The sequence below is a fragment of the Pristis pectinata genome, chromosome 4, assembly GCF_009764475.1.
Source record: "Pristis pectinata isolate sPriPec2 chromosome 4, sPriPec2.1.pri, whole genome shotgun sequence".
Taxonomy (NCBI): Eukaryota; Metazoa; Chordata; class Chondrichthyes; order Rhinopristiformes; family Pristidae; genus Pristis; species Pristis pectinata.
Genome location: NC_067408.1, coordinates 46,909,541 through 46,923,691, shown reverse-complemented (window position 1 = coordinate 46,923,691; position 14,151 = coordinate 46,909,541). Strand labels below are relative to the sequence as shown.

Sequence of the window (14,151 nt, the reverse complement as noted above, 5' to 3'; positions counted from 1 at the left end):
ACCTCCTATGTTCCAAAGATATGCTGGTTGGTTGTTTGGCTGCTGTAAATTACTCCATGTGGGGGTAAGTGGCCAAAGAATAAAAGGGGCGTTGATGAGCCTGTCAAAGAGAGTAAATTGCATGACTACAGAGAAATAAGGAGAGGGAATGGGAGTGATGTGATTACTCTGAAGGGAGCTGGTGTGGACCTGACAGGCTGCTTCTCTGTTGTAGTAAGGAAATATTCTTTAACATTTATCTATCATTTCCTGCCAGCGGCCTCAGAGCTGCTGTTTTATCAGTGTCTCTCCTCTTTCCCCTTGGAGGCTGGTTAGTTAGTCGACAAGTTCCACTACTGCAGCCGTTTTTGTGGGGCTGACTTTATTTTGATCTGGGCTGTCACTACAGAGGCTCTCTGTCTTCCATTGTTGCAAAAGTAACTCTGTAACTTAAAATGTAGGAAATCACAAGACAAGAAATCTATCTCCAATGTCTTGGTGGGGGGGTGGGGTTGGGGGTGGTGGGGGGGGAGTTGGGGGTGGTGGGTGGGGTGGGTGGGTTGGTGGGGTTGGGGGCGGGTGGGGTGGTGGGTTGGGGCGGGTGGGTTAGGGGGGTTGGGGTGGGTGGGGTGTGGGGTGGGTGGGCATGGGTGTGGGGAGGGTGGGGGGTGGCTCCTTCAATTCTTCCGGTACATGGATTGGTGCTGCTTCCTGCACTCCTATAAAACTCTGAGTTCATCAATTTTGCTGCCAATTTCTACTCTGGTCTCACCTTCATATGGTTTATCTTTGCCTCCCAAACTACATTAGCCATAAACGTCCATTAGAAGCATACGGACTCCCACAGCTATTTGGACTATGCTTCTTCCCACCTTGACTCCTGCAAGGACTCAATGCCAATCTCCGTCTCCTCTGTATTTGTTCTGATGATGAACCTTTCCACAGCGATGCCTCTGAGATGTCTTCCTGAACCATGAATTGCCCTCTGCCAGGTTGATGGAGCCCTCAATTCCATCTCATCTACTTTCTGCACCTCTTCATCACCACCTCTGCTTCTGGACAAAGCAAGGATAGAATTCCCTGGTCCTCACCTTCCACCCCACCAGCCTCCACATTCAACAGGTCATCCTTTGTAGTTTCCATCAAGTTCAACAAGGTTCCACCAGCAGATACATCGTCCCATCCTCTTTCTTTTCAGCATTTCAAATTTCCTTGGCCTACCCTTCCATCACCACCAACCACAACTCCCCTTCTTACAGGACTTCCCATGTAAACCACAGGAGATGTAACACTTATCCATTTACCTCTTCTCTTCCCACCATCCGGGGACCAAACAATCCTTCCAAGCAAAGCAGCCATTCACTTGCAATTCTTCCAATCTAGTTTACTGCAATTGGTGTTCATATTCTAGTCTCTGCTGCACTGGAGAAATCGTGCAGATTGCAGACTGCTTTAGAGAGCACCTGCATTGAGTTTGCAGGGGTGACTCAGAGCTTCCTATCACCTGCCCTTAAATTCTTCATCTCACTCCCACTCTGTACTACCTATCTGTGACCTCCTGCACTGTTATAACAAGGCCCAATGTAAGATCAAAGAACAGCATCTTCCATCTGGGGAGGTGTATTGTGAAGGGTCATGGCTGTCACGTGACACCATTGAGCACATGGTCGAAAGCCACACCACTGTCAATCAAGGTCTGGCTCCACCCACCCATTAGTGCACACCCTTGACCATTGGTTCCTGTGCACACCTTTGTACCTAGCCTTGAATCATTGGATTGTTTGAATTACCTGGGCTGGACCACCCAGCCCTCCAGCACTGTAAAGAATGCCACATGTGTGTGGTTCGCTCTCTTTTGATTGCTCCAGGAATCGTGAAACAACGCCGAAGAGACCATTGGTAAGAGTGTGCACTTCCACGGGGGTTATGAGCGTCCTAAGTAGATTCCTGGGAGCGTAGAGCCAATGCTTGCACTGAGTCAGGGGGTCGGGCATTGTATTGTTTCTTCCTTGATCATTTGTAACCAGTTTGTTGTGTGTGTGTGCATCTCACCCTTGTTGCAATTTTCCCCCATGTTCACAATCACCTGTGTGTGTGTGTGTGTGTGTGTGTGTGTGTGTGTGTGTGAGTGCGCATCCATTCCCGTTCATTCTGTCCCACATTTGTCTGTGAATAAATCATTTTCTTACTCCAAAGACTGTGTCCAGAGTCCTTGCCCTTTGAGATCTTAAAGAACTTGTCTTACAACAGGAGATCATAGCCTTACAGACTCAATAATAAGAAATCTACAACTTCAGGTAACTCGCTTTCTCGGTCTGAATCAGAACCAACCATTTCTGCTGTAAATCATCCACCTGTGATATTGGTTTAACTTTTCTCTGTGTATTGGCACAACCTGGCCTGCCTAATACATCCAACAGCCCAGCACTTCACAACTTTTTATTTTTTTTGTATTCTTACCTTTAACTTATTTCATAGCTTTTCATTTACTCTCTCTTTAACTGCCCCCCTCATCAACTGGACAACGTCTGCAACTTATCCCCATATTTCTCACTCAAAGATATTTATTTAAAATCATGCATTTAGCTTCTGCCTTTGCACTTACTGCAAATGGAAAAGACAGAAACCAAAGATGGAGGTAATGGGATTTCATCCTGAGATTCATGAGTCATTTATTACCACCCAATTGATGCCAGGAATTTAAGCAAAGCTATAAGTTCCTGGATTTCTGTATGAATATTTAACAATGGAATTAAGGAAATTGACTAGGATAGCACTAGACCATCACAGGTGTGCTCCAGATCTCAGACTTCCTATGATCAAAGCCATGAGGATGTTTTAAAATGCTAATTTTTAATTTATTTTACATCCATGAATCATAGACAGTAAAAACATTGTAATGTCTTATTATCATGTTGCAAGCACATAAGTATTGATAGTTAAAGAACTAAATCACAAGTCTTGGCATCACTTCATCCACCCTCAGGAGACCCTATAATCAGTCAGTAAACTTTTGGTTTCTCTCAAGATTTCAGACACTTCCCCGCCCCCCCCCCCGAATGCATTGAGTCAGGTCAGGGAATGGTTACACAGTGGGAGCCTCCAGATGGTGTGAATCAAAACTATGATGATTGGTGATCTTTCAGTCCTGGAGTCATGGTATCTGATGATCATTGGTGATTGGCTGGGGAGAAGGATCCTGGTTGAATTAATGCTTCTTGTTCTAGAGAACCTGACCTACACAGAAATTATAACATGGAAACCAGCAAACCTGCTCAACCAGTTTGTGTGGGTGTTTACAGGCTCTCTGAACAAATTGTTCTAAAAGTATTTACCAACCTATTTCCCATATACCTACATAAGGAAATCCTTCATTCCCCTTTCCAGAGTAAGTTTGAACATCTTTACAGGTTCTGTCTCGACCACTAACCCTGGAAGAGCTGACTCAGCCACAGCCCCACAACTCCCTGAGTGAAGAAGTTTCTCTTAATCATTCTTCCACACATCTTGCATGTATCTTTGTCCCCATTACAGGCCCCTCAACTAGAAGCAGCCCACTTCAATTTTCCTCATCCCTTTTGTATATAAACTTTCAAACAGTCTTAAGACAGTCCTAGCTGTACAATGCAGTGTATGTTACCATTTCACTGAAAGCAATGTCCGAACAAATGTTCAATAAGTAGGCAGCCAACGATAGCACTAAAGGAGGCTGCAATCTGGGTTCTTGAGGGACTGGTGTTCTGATTGACTGACCCACCCACTCCCACAGGGTCTCCCTTTTGCATTGGATTTAAAGTTTAAACTGGAGTTTGAACTGTCTGTTTTTCCAGGACTCCCATTGGAGATGAGAACTTTGCTTTGTCTGGATTAGATTCCCATCCAATCTCCTCAGACCGTTCAGTGTGCTGCACCTCCCAGCCAGATCATTAATAACTGTCCGGTTATCCTCCTTGTTGCAAATGTGTTTCAGATGGACTGTTGCAGACTTGATTTGCATCCAAAGTAAAATGACTTTCCACTACATGTTGCTTGTTAAAACCTTCCTAGTGTCACGTGATGCATAAAAGATGTGGGCAAAAATTCAATTTCAACCTAGCCTTGTATCATGTATGTGAGACCTTGGCATTTTGGTGTTGTCTAAAGTATAAAAGACACATGTTCAGGGATTACATAGGCAGACTGCTTTTACTTGAACTTTTGTACCAATAATATTCATCCATAGGGATATGGTTTTAATAAGAGAGATGTTTTAGTATGTGAAGTCAAAATGTATCCTTTGCCAGCATGGCCAAATATGCGTAGATTCTACTGATTACTGCTATTGAGTCCAGTTTGTTAAAAGGAATACATTTTTCATGGGTTTCTGCACCTGGTCTGAAACGGAACTTTACATGTCTGTAACTATGCACAGACATTCTGCGATTGTTGACCCACAAATGTTCCTCTTGATGTTGTACAGAGGAAATGTACATACAGCTAACATGGTTTCAGTGTGGGTGGCCAGATGTCTGCTTGTTTGCATTCAAAGTTCTGTTGCATTAGTGTTCTTCATTTGTTTCACATTTAAGAGATTTTCACTGCTTTTTCCTCTGTTGGGAACCCTGGTTTCCATAAGTCGTGTATATACCTTTTAGAGCCAGAGTTTAGTGCACCAGCATCATAGTGACTGATAGTTTCACCAGCAGCAGCTGAACTCTAAACTAGAACAGCAACGGCGTTGTTCTCAAAAGCTTCCTTTCTTGTATTGCAGATCTCCACGCACCCATTATCCAGCGCTTCTCCCAAAAGGGTGTGTCTGACTACAGGACATTCTTGCTGGGAAAGAGGGAGAACACTCTGTACGTGGGAGCCAGGGGCACCTTGTTTGCACTCAGTCTTACTAGAGTGACCCAAGAGGTTAAGGCAGCGGTGAGTAAACAGCGACTATCTTTATAAGATAAGATTTTTTATTAGTTACATGTACATCGAAATACACAGTGAAATACATCTTTTGCATAGAGTGTTCTGGGGGCAGCCCGCAAGTGTCGCCACACTTCCGGCGACAACATAGTATGCCCATAACGTCCTAACCTGTACATCTTTGGAATGCGGGAGGAAACTGGGAGGCAGCCAGAGGAAACCCTTGCAGACACAGGGAGAACATACAAACTCCTTACAGGTAGCAGCCGGAATTGAATCTGGGTCGCTGGTGCTGTAATAGCATTACGCTAACCGCTACACTACTGTGGTTGTATCCACTATTTTAGAGTGGGTTCCATCCCTGTGGGACTTCTAGTTGTTTGTGAGATCAGTAAATGTCTGACTGATTTTAGATGCAGATATCACTTGAATTTGATAACTTGAAGAAAGATAATCAGGTGGGTGAGCCTCCAGCTTTGACCAAGACACTGAGTGCTGAAGCATATAAAATAGCAGTCTCAAGTGGATTGAATCTTACCTTATCTATTTTCCCTTTATGCTATGATGGTTACAGTTTGCACAAAAGTAAAATACTATGAGTGCTAGAAGCCTGAAACTAAAAAAGAGAAAATGCTAGAAATACTCAGCAGATCAAGCAGCATCTCTAAAGAGGGAAATAGTTAATATTTCAGGTTGATGAATTACAACCTTCAAGACAACACTAAACTTTACAATTTTTCAGACCATAACATAGTTTTGGGGACTGAGGGTGCTAATGAATGTTCTGCTACACCTAATTATACCTCCTTTAGGTCTATACTTTTTTTTGCTTAACCAATTACCGTTCTGTTTGGTCTTGCACTATCATCCCTTTCATTGTTTAACTCTGTTTTTTCACTTTATTACAATCCTTCCCTTTTGTCCTTTCCTGTTTTCTTCCTTTGTATCAGTATACACTTGAAATCTTACCATGGTGTGTGGAAATGTGTGGTGTGTATGTATGATGTATCTGCACATTGATAGAGAGTGGATAAATAAAATATGTTCATGTGTCCAAATGGTTATCCATGTCTCTTAGTGACTAGTTATGCAGAGGCTTGGACGAACAATCTAGAGACTGGAGTTCCTATCCAAAAGGGGCAGCGACCAAATTTAGGTTCAGTTAATAAACTGGAATGTAAAAAAGAAAGATATTAGAAATGGTAAGCACAAATACGGCAGCAACTCATCTGATTTACTTACGGCCTTCAGGTGAAAATAAATCTGTCAACCTTACTTGGTTTGGCTGACATGTGGCTCCAGACCCATCCCATGTGATTGACTGTTACAAGCCCCTCAGAGGCAATTAGGAATGGACAATGAATGCTGACCTTGCTGGCAACACCCAGATCCTGGAAACTCTCTCTTGTGAGTTCCAGCAGATACAAGCTAACCTGACTAGCTTTTACTCATTAGACAATATGCATGTTGCAGGTATCAGTCTAGGAAAGCTCTTTGAGCAACTTGCAAAACATTACATCCTTTCATAAAAAACACCAATACTTTACGGTACTCCAGATGTGGTCTCACCAGTGACCTATATAACTGACACATAATCTTCTTGCAATTGTATTCAATTCCCCAGGCAGTAAACATTAACATTCTGTAAGCTTTAATACTTGCTGTACCTGCATCCCAGCGTTTATGAATCATTTACCAAGGCACTCGGATCCCTCTGCATCTCAGAATTCTGCAATCTCTCACCATCTAGATAAAAGCTTTTTTTTTAAATTTTCCCTGCCAAAATGGACACCTTCACATTTTCTCACAATATACTCCAGTTTTCAAATCTTTGCCCACTGACTTAACCTATCCATGTCACTTTGTGCTCTCCTTTGTATCCTCTTCACAGCTTGCTTTCCTAACTATCTTTGTGTCACCAACCAGTTCCTCAACCATACCTCTGGGGCGTTCAAGTCATTTCTGTAAATTGTAAGATATTGAGGTCCCAGCACCAATCTCTGTGCCATGCCAGAAACATAAAAAAAGAAAGTGAGTCATTTTACCGACCAGCAAAATGCCTGTTTATTCCACCTTTTTGTTTCCAGTTAGCCAGCTAATCATCTATCCACACAAAATGTTACCTTCTGCATCATGAGTGTTTGTTTTCCACAATAACCTTTGTTTCAACACCTTATCAAATGGAGACAAAGAGACCACAGATATTGGAATCGGGGGGGGGGGGGAGGGGAGAAAGTGCTGGAAGAACTGTGTTTAAGCAGCATCCATGGAGGCAAAAGGTGTAGGTCAATGTTTAGGGTCAAGGCTCTGCATCAGGATTCATCATGTCCTAATGCAAGGTCTCAACCCAAAACGTTGACTTGCACATTTGTCCATAGTGCATGTTAATTCTTTAAAGAACACCAATAAATTGATTAAACGTGATTTCCCTTTCTAAAAATCGAGTTGAGTTTGCCTGATTACATTAAAATTTTCTACCATGACATCTAAGGAATTTTGGAAAATAAAAATGACCACATTAACTATCTCACTAGTCACTCCTTTCAATACCTGAGGGCAGGTGTATTAGGACTAGAGCTCTGTCAGCTCAGAACCCCAACAATTTGCTCAGTATCACTTGCCTGGTGATTGTAACTTTCCTGAATCCTCCCTACTTTCCAATTCCTAATTTAGAGCTATTTCTGTAACATTGCTTATATTTTCTCAAGTGAAAACTAATGCAGAAGTCTCTAATTCAACTGCTATCTCCTTGTCTTTGATTACTAGATCCCCTGACTCTCTCTCTTTTTCACAATATCTGTGGAGACTCTTGCTTTCTGTTTTTATATTTCTGGCTTGCTCATACTCTAGTTTTTACCTCATTAATCTTGTAGTCATTTTTTTTCTGACTTTTAAATTCTGCCCAATCTTCTGATCTTCCACTCATCTTTCTGCAATCATGCAGTATGCGTTTGTTTTAGTTTGACACCATCCTTGATGTGGTTAGTTAACCATGGGTATTGGGTCACACCAAGCCCCCACTTGGAATTTTTCCTCCTTGGTGTAGTGTATGTATAGCTCTGCTTCCATGCACTAATAATAATTTTAAGATGCTAGGTTTGGTCCCATTCTTCTCTTCCCCCAAACTGAACATTAAATTCAATCATATTACGATCACTGCTAGCTTGGGATGCCTTCATGAGAGATCATTAATTCTGTCTCATTACACAATACTAGGTTTAGTATAACCTGCTGTAACAAACACTGCTGTTTCTTCAAAACCACTACAAAGAGGTTTTCCTCTAAAACTCTGGATTCCAGCATCTGCACTCTCTCATATCTCCATTCTTAGTATAACCTGCTGTCTGTTTGGATCCAGACTGTGCTGTTCCAAGAAGCACTCCTGAAAACACTCTGTAAATTCTTCACTCAGCATTACAAAACAAATCCTCGTAGATATTAGTGGTGAGAATCTGGCGAACAGAGTTTGCTTAAAGAAAACGTAAGAATGAGCTGACAGATTTGGTGACAACAGCAGCTGAATGAGGCACCAGCAGTGTTAGTGAGCAGAACTGCGGCTAATCCTAGCCAAGAACCAGCAAACATGGGCGCAGAAAAGAATACTGGCCGACATCGCCATGAGAAGCAGGAGTAGCACTGCTTGAGAGGTTGCTGGATGATTACTTTGCGTGAGGACTAACGTACTTCTTATGGAGAAGAGCAAGGATGCAATGCAGCTGGTGAAGCAACTTCAGGGGTGTGTGTACTGGGATGAGAGAACTTTCAATGGGTCCAATTGCTGTGGGAATCACATTAAGAAAGGTGTAGTTGGATGAATCACAGGATGCAATCATTAAACAAAATGAATAGAAGGAAGTAGGAATCTACTTGCATTCTGGTGTGATGTCATCAGCTCTGAGGGCAATGATATCAGAAGGAGAAGTGGACAAATTGCCTGCTCGGACTTGAGCTGGTTACATTGGAAGCCTTGGAGTATATGATCAACTGCATGAGTCTTTCAGTACAAAAATAGAACACGTGGAAATCTCTTTCATAGCAAATAACACAGTGGAAATTGATATTGATATGGTAAGAATACACCTGTATGAAACAGCCCTACACAATGGTGCACAGAAGTCATTCTGTTAAAGGAAATAGGTTCTGAAGTATACAGTACTTCAGCAGATCTTCAAATGCCATGGAAAGCAGAAGATGTGTTAGTGGAGTGGTGCAAAATTTACAGGGTCCTAGCAACCCTAAACCCTCGGAAATTTGTGTGGAGTTGCATGTTAGAATCTAGATGAGGCCATCAACTATTATATAGTCTTGTGGAAGGTTTTGGCACACTGAAACTTTTTGGACCATGCTCAGTGTGATGAGTTGGTGGTTTAATCAAAGAGTGAATTCAGTCAAAGTTATTAATCACAGGGAATCTGACATTTGATCTTGTACGCAAAGCTGTGACGTCTATGAAAATAGCATTGAAGAATGCTGAAGAACTTTATCTACTGCAAGGTACAAATACAACGGCTGCTTATGGTCACAGAGCAGGAGTGATAGCTGGAGTTCTGGAGAATGCAGACAAGACTGCAACAGAGGAATGAAAGCCACTGTACGCATGTTGATGTAAAATGGCAAAATGTTTTAATTGTCAGAGAAATGAACACATCCTCAGCGTCCAAGTGTAAAATCAGGATAGTTAGCCAAAGCAATTTCAGTAATGTGATTTCTTAACCTTAAGGAAGTTTTACAGTAAAAAGCCACACAGAAGTCTACACAGTATTGAAGCCAGTAAGAACAATTGAGAACTGGGCTCGCATGCAATATGTGCCTCCACTGGTGTTGCTCGAATATGGAGTGACTTCAAGGCAAAGTACAGTTTAACAGTCAGAGCACTGACGCAGCACACTTACCAATTATGAGCAAGGCCAGTTCAGGTCTAGGTCAGTTCAGCCAGGTGTGACAGATGAAGTATACAGTAGTGTACTGAGGTGAAATATTGAAGATGTTAGACCAGATGAAATGTTTAGTTGGTTACAATGGTCACAAATAAACTCAACTGTAATTGTAGCTGATTATGCTAATCAACCTCAACATTGATAGTTAAAGGAAAATCTAAAAGCTGCAGATGTTGGAAATTTGAAATAAAGACAAATGTTGGAAACTCTCAGCAGGTCAGGCAGTTCATTGGCCTGAAGCATTAACTCTGTTCCTCTCTCCACGTGTGCCACTGAGCCATTGAGCATTTCCAACATTTTCTGATTATTATTAAAGTGGAAGAAATTGTGAAAGCAAGGAAACCCGAACCACAGCAGAGCACTGAGTGTTCCTACACATGGTACAGTACCGTCCTATACTTTTGCAAGATCTTGCCACAGGACTGACGTCATTACAACAGTTATTGAAGAAACTGAAAAATGCATTAGATTCAGCAAGAGGCAGTGGAAGGATGATCTTTGTATTAAGAAGTGTAGATTTTCAAGTTACAGTAGTGGAGATAGCTGAGAAGACAAAGATATTCTCGAGCAAGAATATGAGAAACTTTAAAAGAATTGTCTGAATCAATGATCCACATGAAGACGTGACTGAAATAGGTTGTTAATGGAACAAGGTTATGTTAAGTGGGTACACAACTTTGTCATGTGGTGTGTTAAGAAGATCGATTTTGGGAGAGTTTTACACTGAATATTCTGGCATTCTGTGCACAACGACCAGGGCCAGAAGCTTTGTTTATTGCTCTGGTTTCAACAATGATCTTGCTAGTAGGCAACTATACTGTTTGTCAAGATTGTAGAGCCAAGCCATAGAGGGCATGTTAAGAGGTGGGAATGGCCAGCAAGATCTTTCCAAAGAGCGCACATTGTTTATTGTGGAAAAGGGATAATTTTGAAACCTCTTGGTATTCATAGTCACTCAAAATGTATTGAGGTGAAATGTTTTGGGTCCTGTAAAACAGTAAAGCAATGAGTGAATGGAAATCCATTTTCTCATGTAATGGCTAACCAGAAGAACTGGTCTTGGATAATAGCTCATAGTTTTGTTCATTTGTTTGAATGACTTATGAGACAAAATGGTATTAAGCACATACTTGTTTCACCATATCATCCAATGACAAATGGTGGAGTGGAGAGACGTGAAAATTGTTAAAGAGGTACTGACGAAATAAGTCTTTGTAAGAGTGCTTGAATTTAAAGTCAATTCGAAACTTTGTGGCTAAACTTGTACTGAATGCTGCTAGTTCCTTAACGGATTACACTCCTGCAAAGTTACTAAAGCACACAACTTGAAACACATTTTAATTTAGCTCAGCCAAATCTTAAGGGAATGTTGGAAGAGAAGCAGTTGAGGTAGAAATGAAATTATGACCCAAACACTTGATAGGGTTTGTTTGTTAACCCCACCTTGCAAACTTGATATTGGGAAAAGATTCCATGAAGTGATATTGAAAGTGTGAGATTCAGAGATGGATATCCTGGAAATAGGAGAGCAAATTGTATATCTACATGTAATTCACTTAAGTTCTGCAAGAGAACTACAGGTGAATATTGAAGAGTTATGTGATCATGAATCTATACTAGTGGTGACACTGAGGAGATTGTGGAAGAAACATCACAAGATCATACTGAATTGAGTCAAGAAATGAAACCATCTTTGACGGCGGCACGGTAGCGTAGCGGTTAGCGCGACACTATTACAGCGCCAGCGATCGGGGTTCGATTCCCGTTGCCCTCTGTAAGGAGTTTGTACGTTCTCCCGTGTCTGCGTGGGTTTCCTCCGGGTGCTCCAGTTTCCTCCCACATTGCAAAGACATATGGGTAGGTTAATTTGGGTTTAAAATGGGCGGCGTGGACTCGTTGGGCCGGAAGGGCCTGTTACCACTCTGTAAATAAAATTTAAAAATTTAACAAAAGGATATAACAGAAACCTGTTCTCATGAGAAAGTCAAACACCCATAGAAAACCTATGAATAGGTTAAATCTGTAAATAATATAAATTTTTGAATCGCTTTTTCAAAAAAAGGAAAGCAGAGTACATTAATGTGTGACATTGACATATAACTTACTGTATGTGCTGAATAGTTAGATTGTGAAACAAGCATGCACTGGTTGTAGGAGTTCTCCATTTCTCTATATGATTCATTATATTCTTGGTACTGATGCCATCAGACAAAGAACCATACATATATTACAGATTTAACTTTTTTGTAGGTCTTTCGAAATTCATCAGCCTGAAACAAGTTTGTTTCTCTCTCCACAGATGTTGCCAGACTTGTAAAATATTTCTAGCATGCTTATCTTTCTTTCCCCAGAATTCCAGCATCCGCAATATGCCACTTTGGTAGAGATAGAAGACTTTTGTCTTATCAGAGGCAGCTGGATCAAAACACAGTTCCCTGAAGGCAAAATTCAAACAGAGTGCCTTTTTGTACCATGGTTCTGAAGCCTGAGAATTACTTATAGATGAGCTCTGAGTAATTGTCAGCTGCAGAATGAAAAAAAAATAGAAACTGAGCTTTACTGATATTGTTGGGGACTAAGTGAAATTCAGGCTAACTTCAATGTGTCAAATAGTTGCCCCAATCTATGGAGATGCTGTTTCAGAAAGAAAGACAACTCCATCCAAACTATCCACTCAGTGACCATTTTCTGTCATGCAAGCAAATGCTTATATCATCAGTGTTTGATTATTCTGAATCCTTCCATCCTGACTGTATGGGTGGGTAGTTTGAAGTAGCGCATTCCTTCTGCTGTTAATGCTGGGTTTCTGTGTGCTCCTGATGTACAGACTCTAGTTACATAATGCTCCTTTTGAGTGCTGGTGGGCTCATACAGTGGTGTCTAGCTAAATCACTTTCCCTCTGGCAATGCATTTCAGTCTCCATACAATCGCTGTCTAAAGGTATTTATCTTCTCTCTGCCCAGAGAAAATTTTAAACTGACAACCTCCATTCCTGACTTCACAGGCAGAGAAAACAATCTGTCACCATTTACACTATTAACATGGTGCATAATTTTCATATCCTCTGATAAATCCCTCTTGGCATTCTGGTCCAATAGCATTATTCCCAGTTTCTCCAGTCTCTTTATAATTAATAATAATCCTGGCATAACCTAATGCTCTTTCTAACAATGGAGCATTCAAAACAGTGAATTTGTAGGTAATTTGCAATATTTCAACTTTATGGTTATACCCTTGAATACTATTCTTCTGTTGAGAAATCCCAACGTAATTTTCAAAGCTACTATAAAATTTTAATTTACTAAATCTTCACAGTACTGATTCATAGCTCAGCATTCCATTTACTGATATTAATCTTGTGGTCATTGCTGAACTGGGTAACCTGATACCTTCCAGGACACAGTGACACAGCCCCATTAATATTTATCATTAGTACGAGTGGAATTAATAAAATGTATTGCTAACCAGAGAGCAGCAGTAACATGTGACCTGACCCACCTTGTATTTTACCAGTAAAGAGATTCATTTCTCTGTGTTGGAATGCTACTCTTCTCATAACAAATACATAGGTGAATAGTCATTGAAATTTGGCTGTGGGAGCACGTAGTGTACAGATTTGACCACCACATTAGGAAGTGCTTCAGACCTGTTACTTGGAAGTTAATATGATTCAAGTATGTGTACTAACCCAACTCCTAAGCTAAAAAGGCTATAGAGGGAATTGACAATATTCTTTGCCCAAACAATGGGAATGTTGTCCTCTCATTCACTGGGCTGAATCATAGATTTCATTGACAAGTCATTTTGACCCTCCGGATGAAGCTTAGCATAACATTGGCATCAACCTATCTTACTCCTTTTGAGCACCATGAGACAGAACTGTTCACTGACTTTGTATATGTATATTTTAATAGAAATCATTGGGAACTATAATACATTAAATAGATTATGACATTATATTCAACACCTCCATTCTGTAACACCTCAGACGCTGACTCTGCAGTGCAATGTATTTTTGTAGTCAATTATGTGAAACACAAGACATCTACTGCCAAACATGTGTCCTGCCTTATCCTACCATCTCTTTAGGCAGTGCCCTGGGATTGAGGATAATTGGCTCTTACCCCATGGCTTCTGAGCCATCTATGGGATCCATAGACTCTACTACAGGTGGGGCAGATGAAGCTTGTCAGAACAGATAGCTGGGTTGTTAGATACATTGTGTGCTCTTTCCACTGCTTGCACTTCTGTGAGCTCCTGTTGTAGACTTGAGATGCTCAGACCCTCCCCAGTTGTTCCTTCTATACTTTGAGTAGCCAGGGAGCAGGGATTCCC

At 41.2% G+C, this 14,151-nt stretch overlaps 1 protein-coding gene across 2 annotated transcripts in view; it reads left to right on the top strand.

Annotated features, from left to right (window-relative positions):
* LOC127569875 (semaphorin-4C-like) overlaps positions 1–14,151 on the top strand; it is a 51,828-nt gene that overhangs the window by 3,008 nt on the left and 34,669 nt on the right. For both annotated transcript variants that reach the window (XM_052014864.1, XM_052014862.1), the window contains exon 2: positions 4,730–4,887. In XM_052014864.1, coding sequence (XP_051870824.1) covers positions 4,730–4,887 — 158 coding nt within the window. The remainder of the gene's footprint in view (positions 1–4,729; positions 4,888–14,151) is intronic.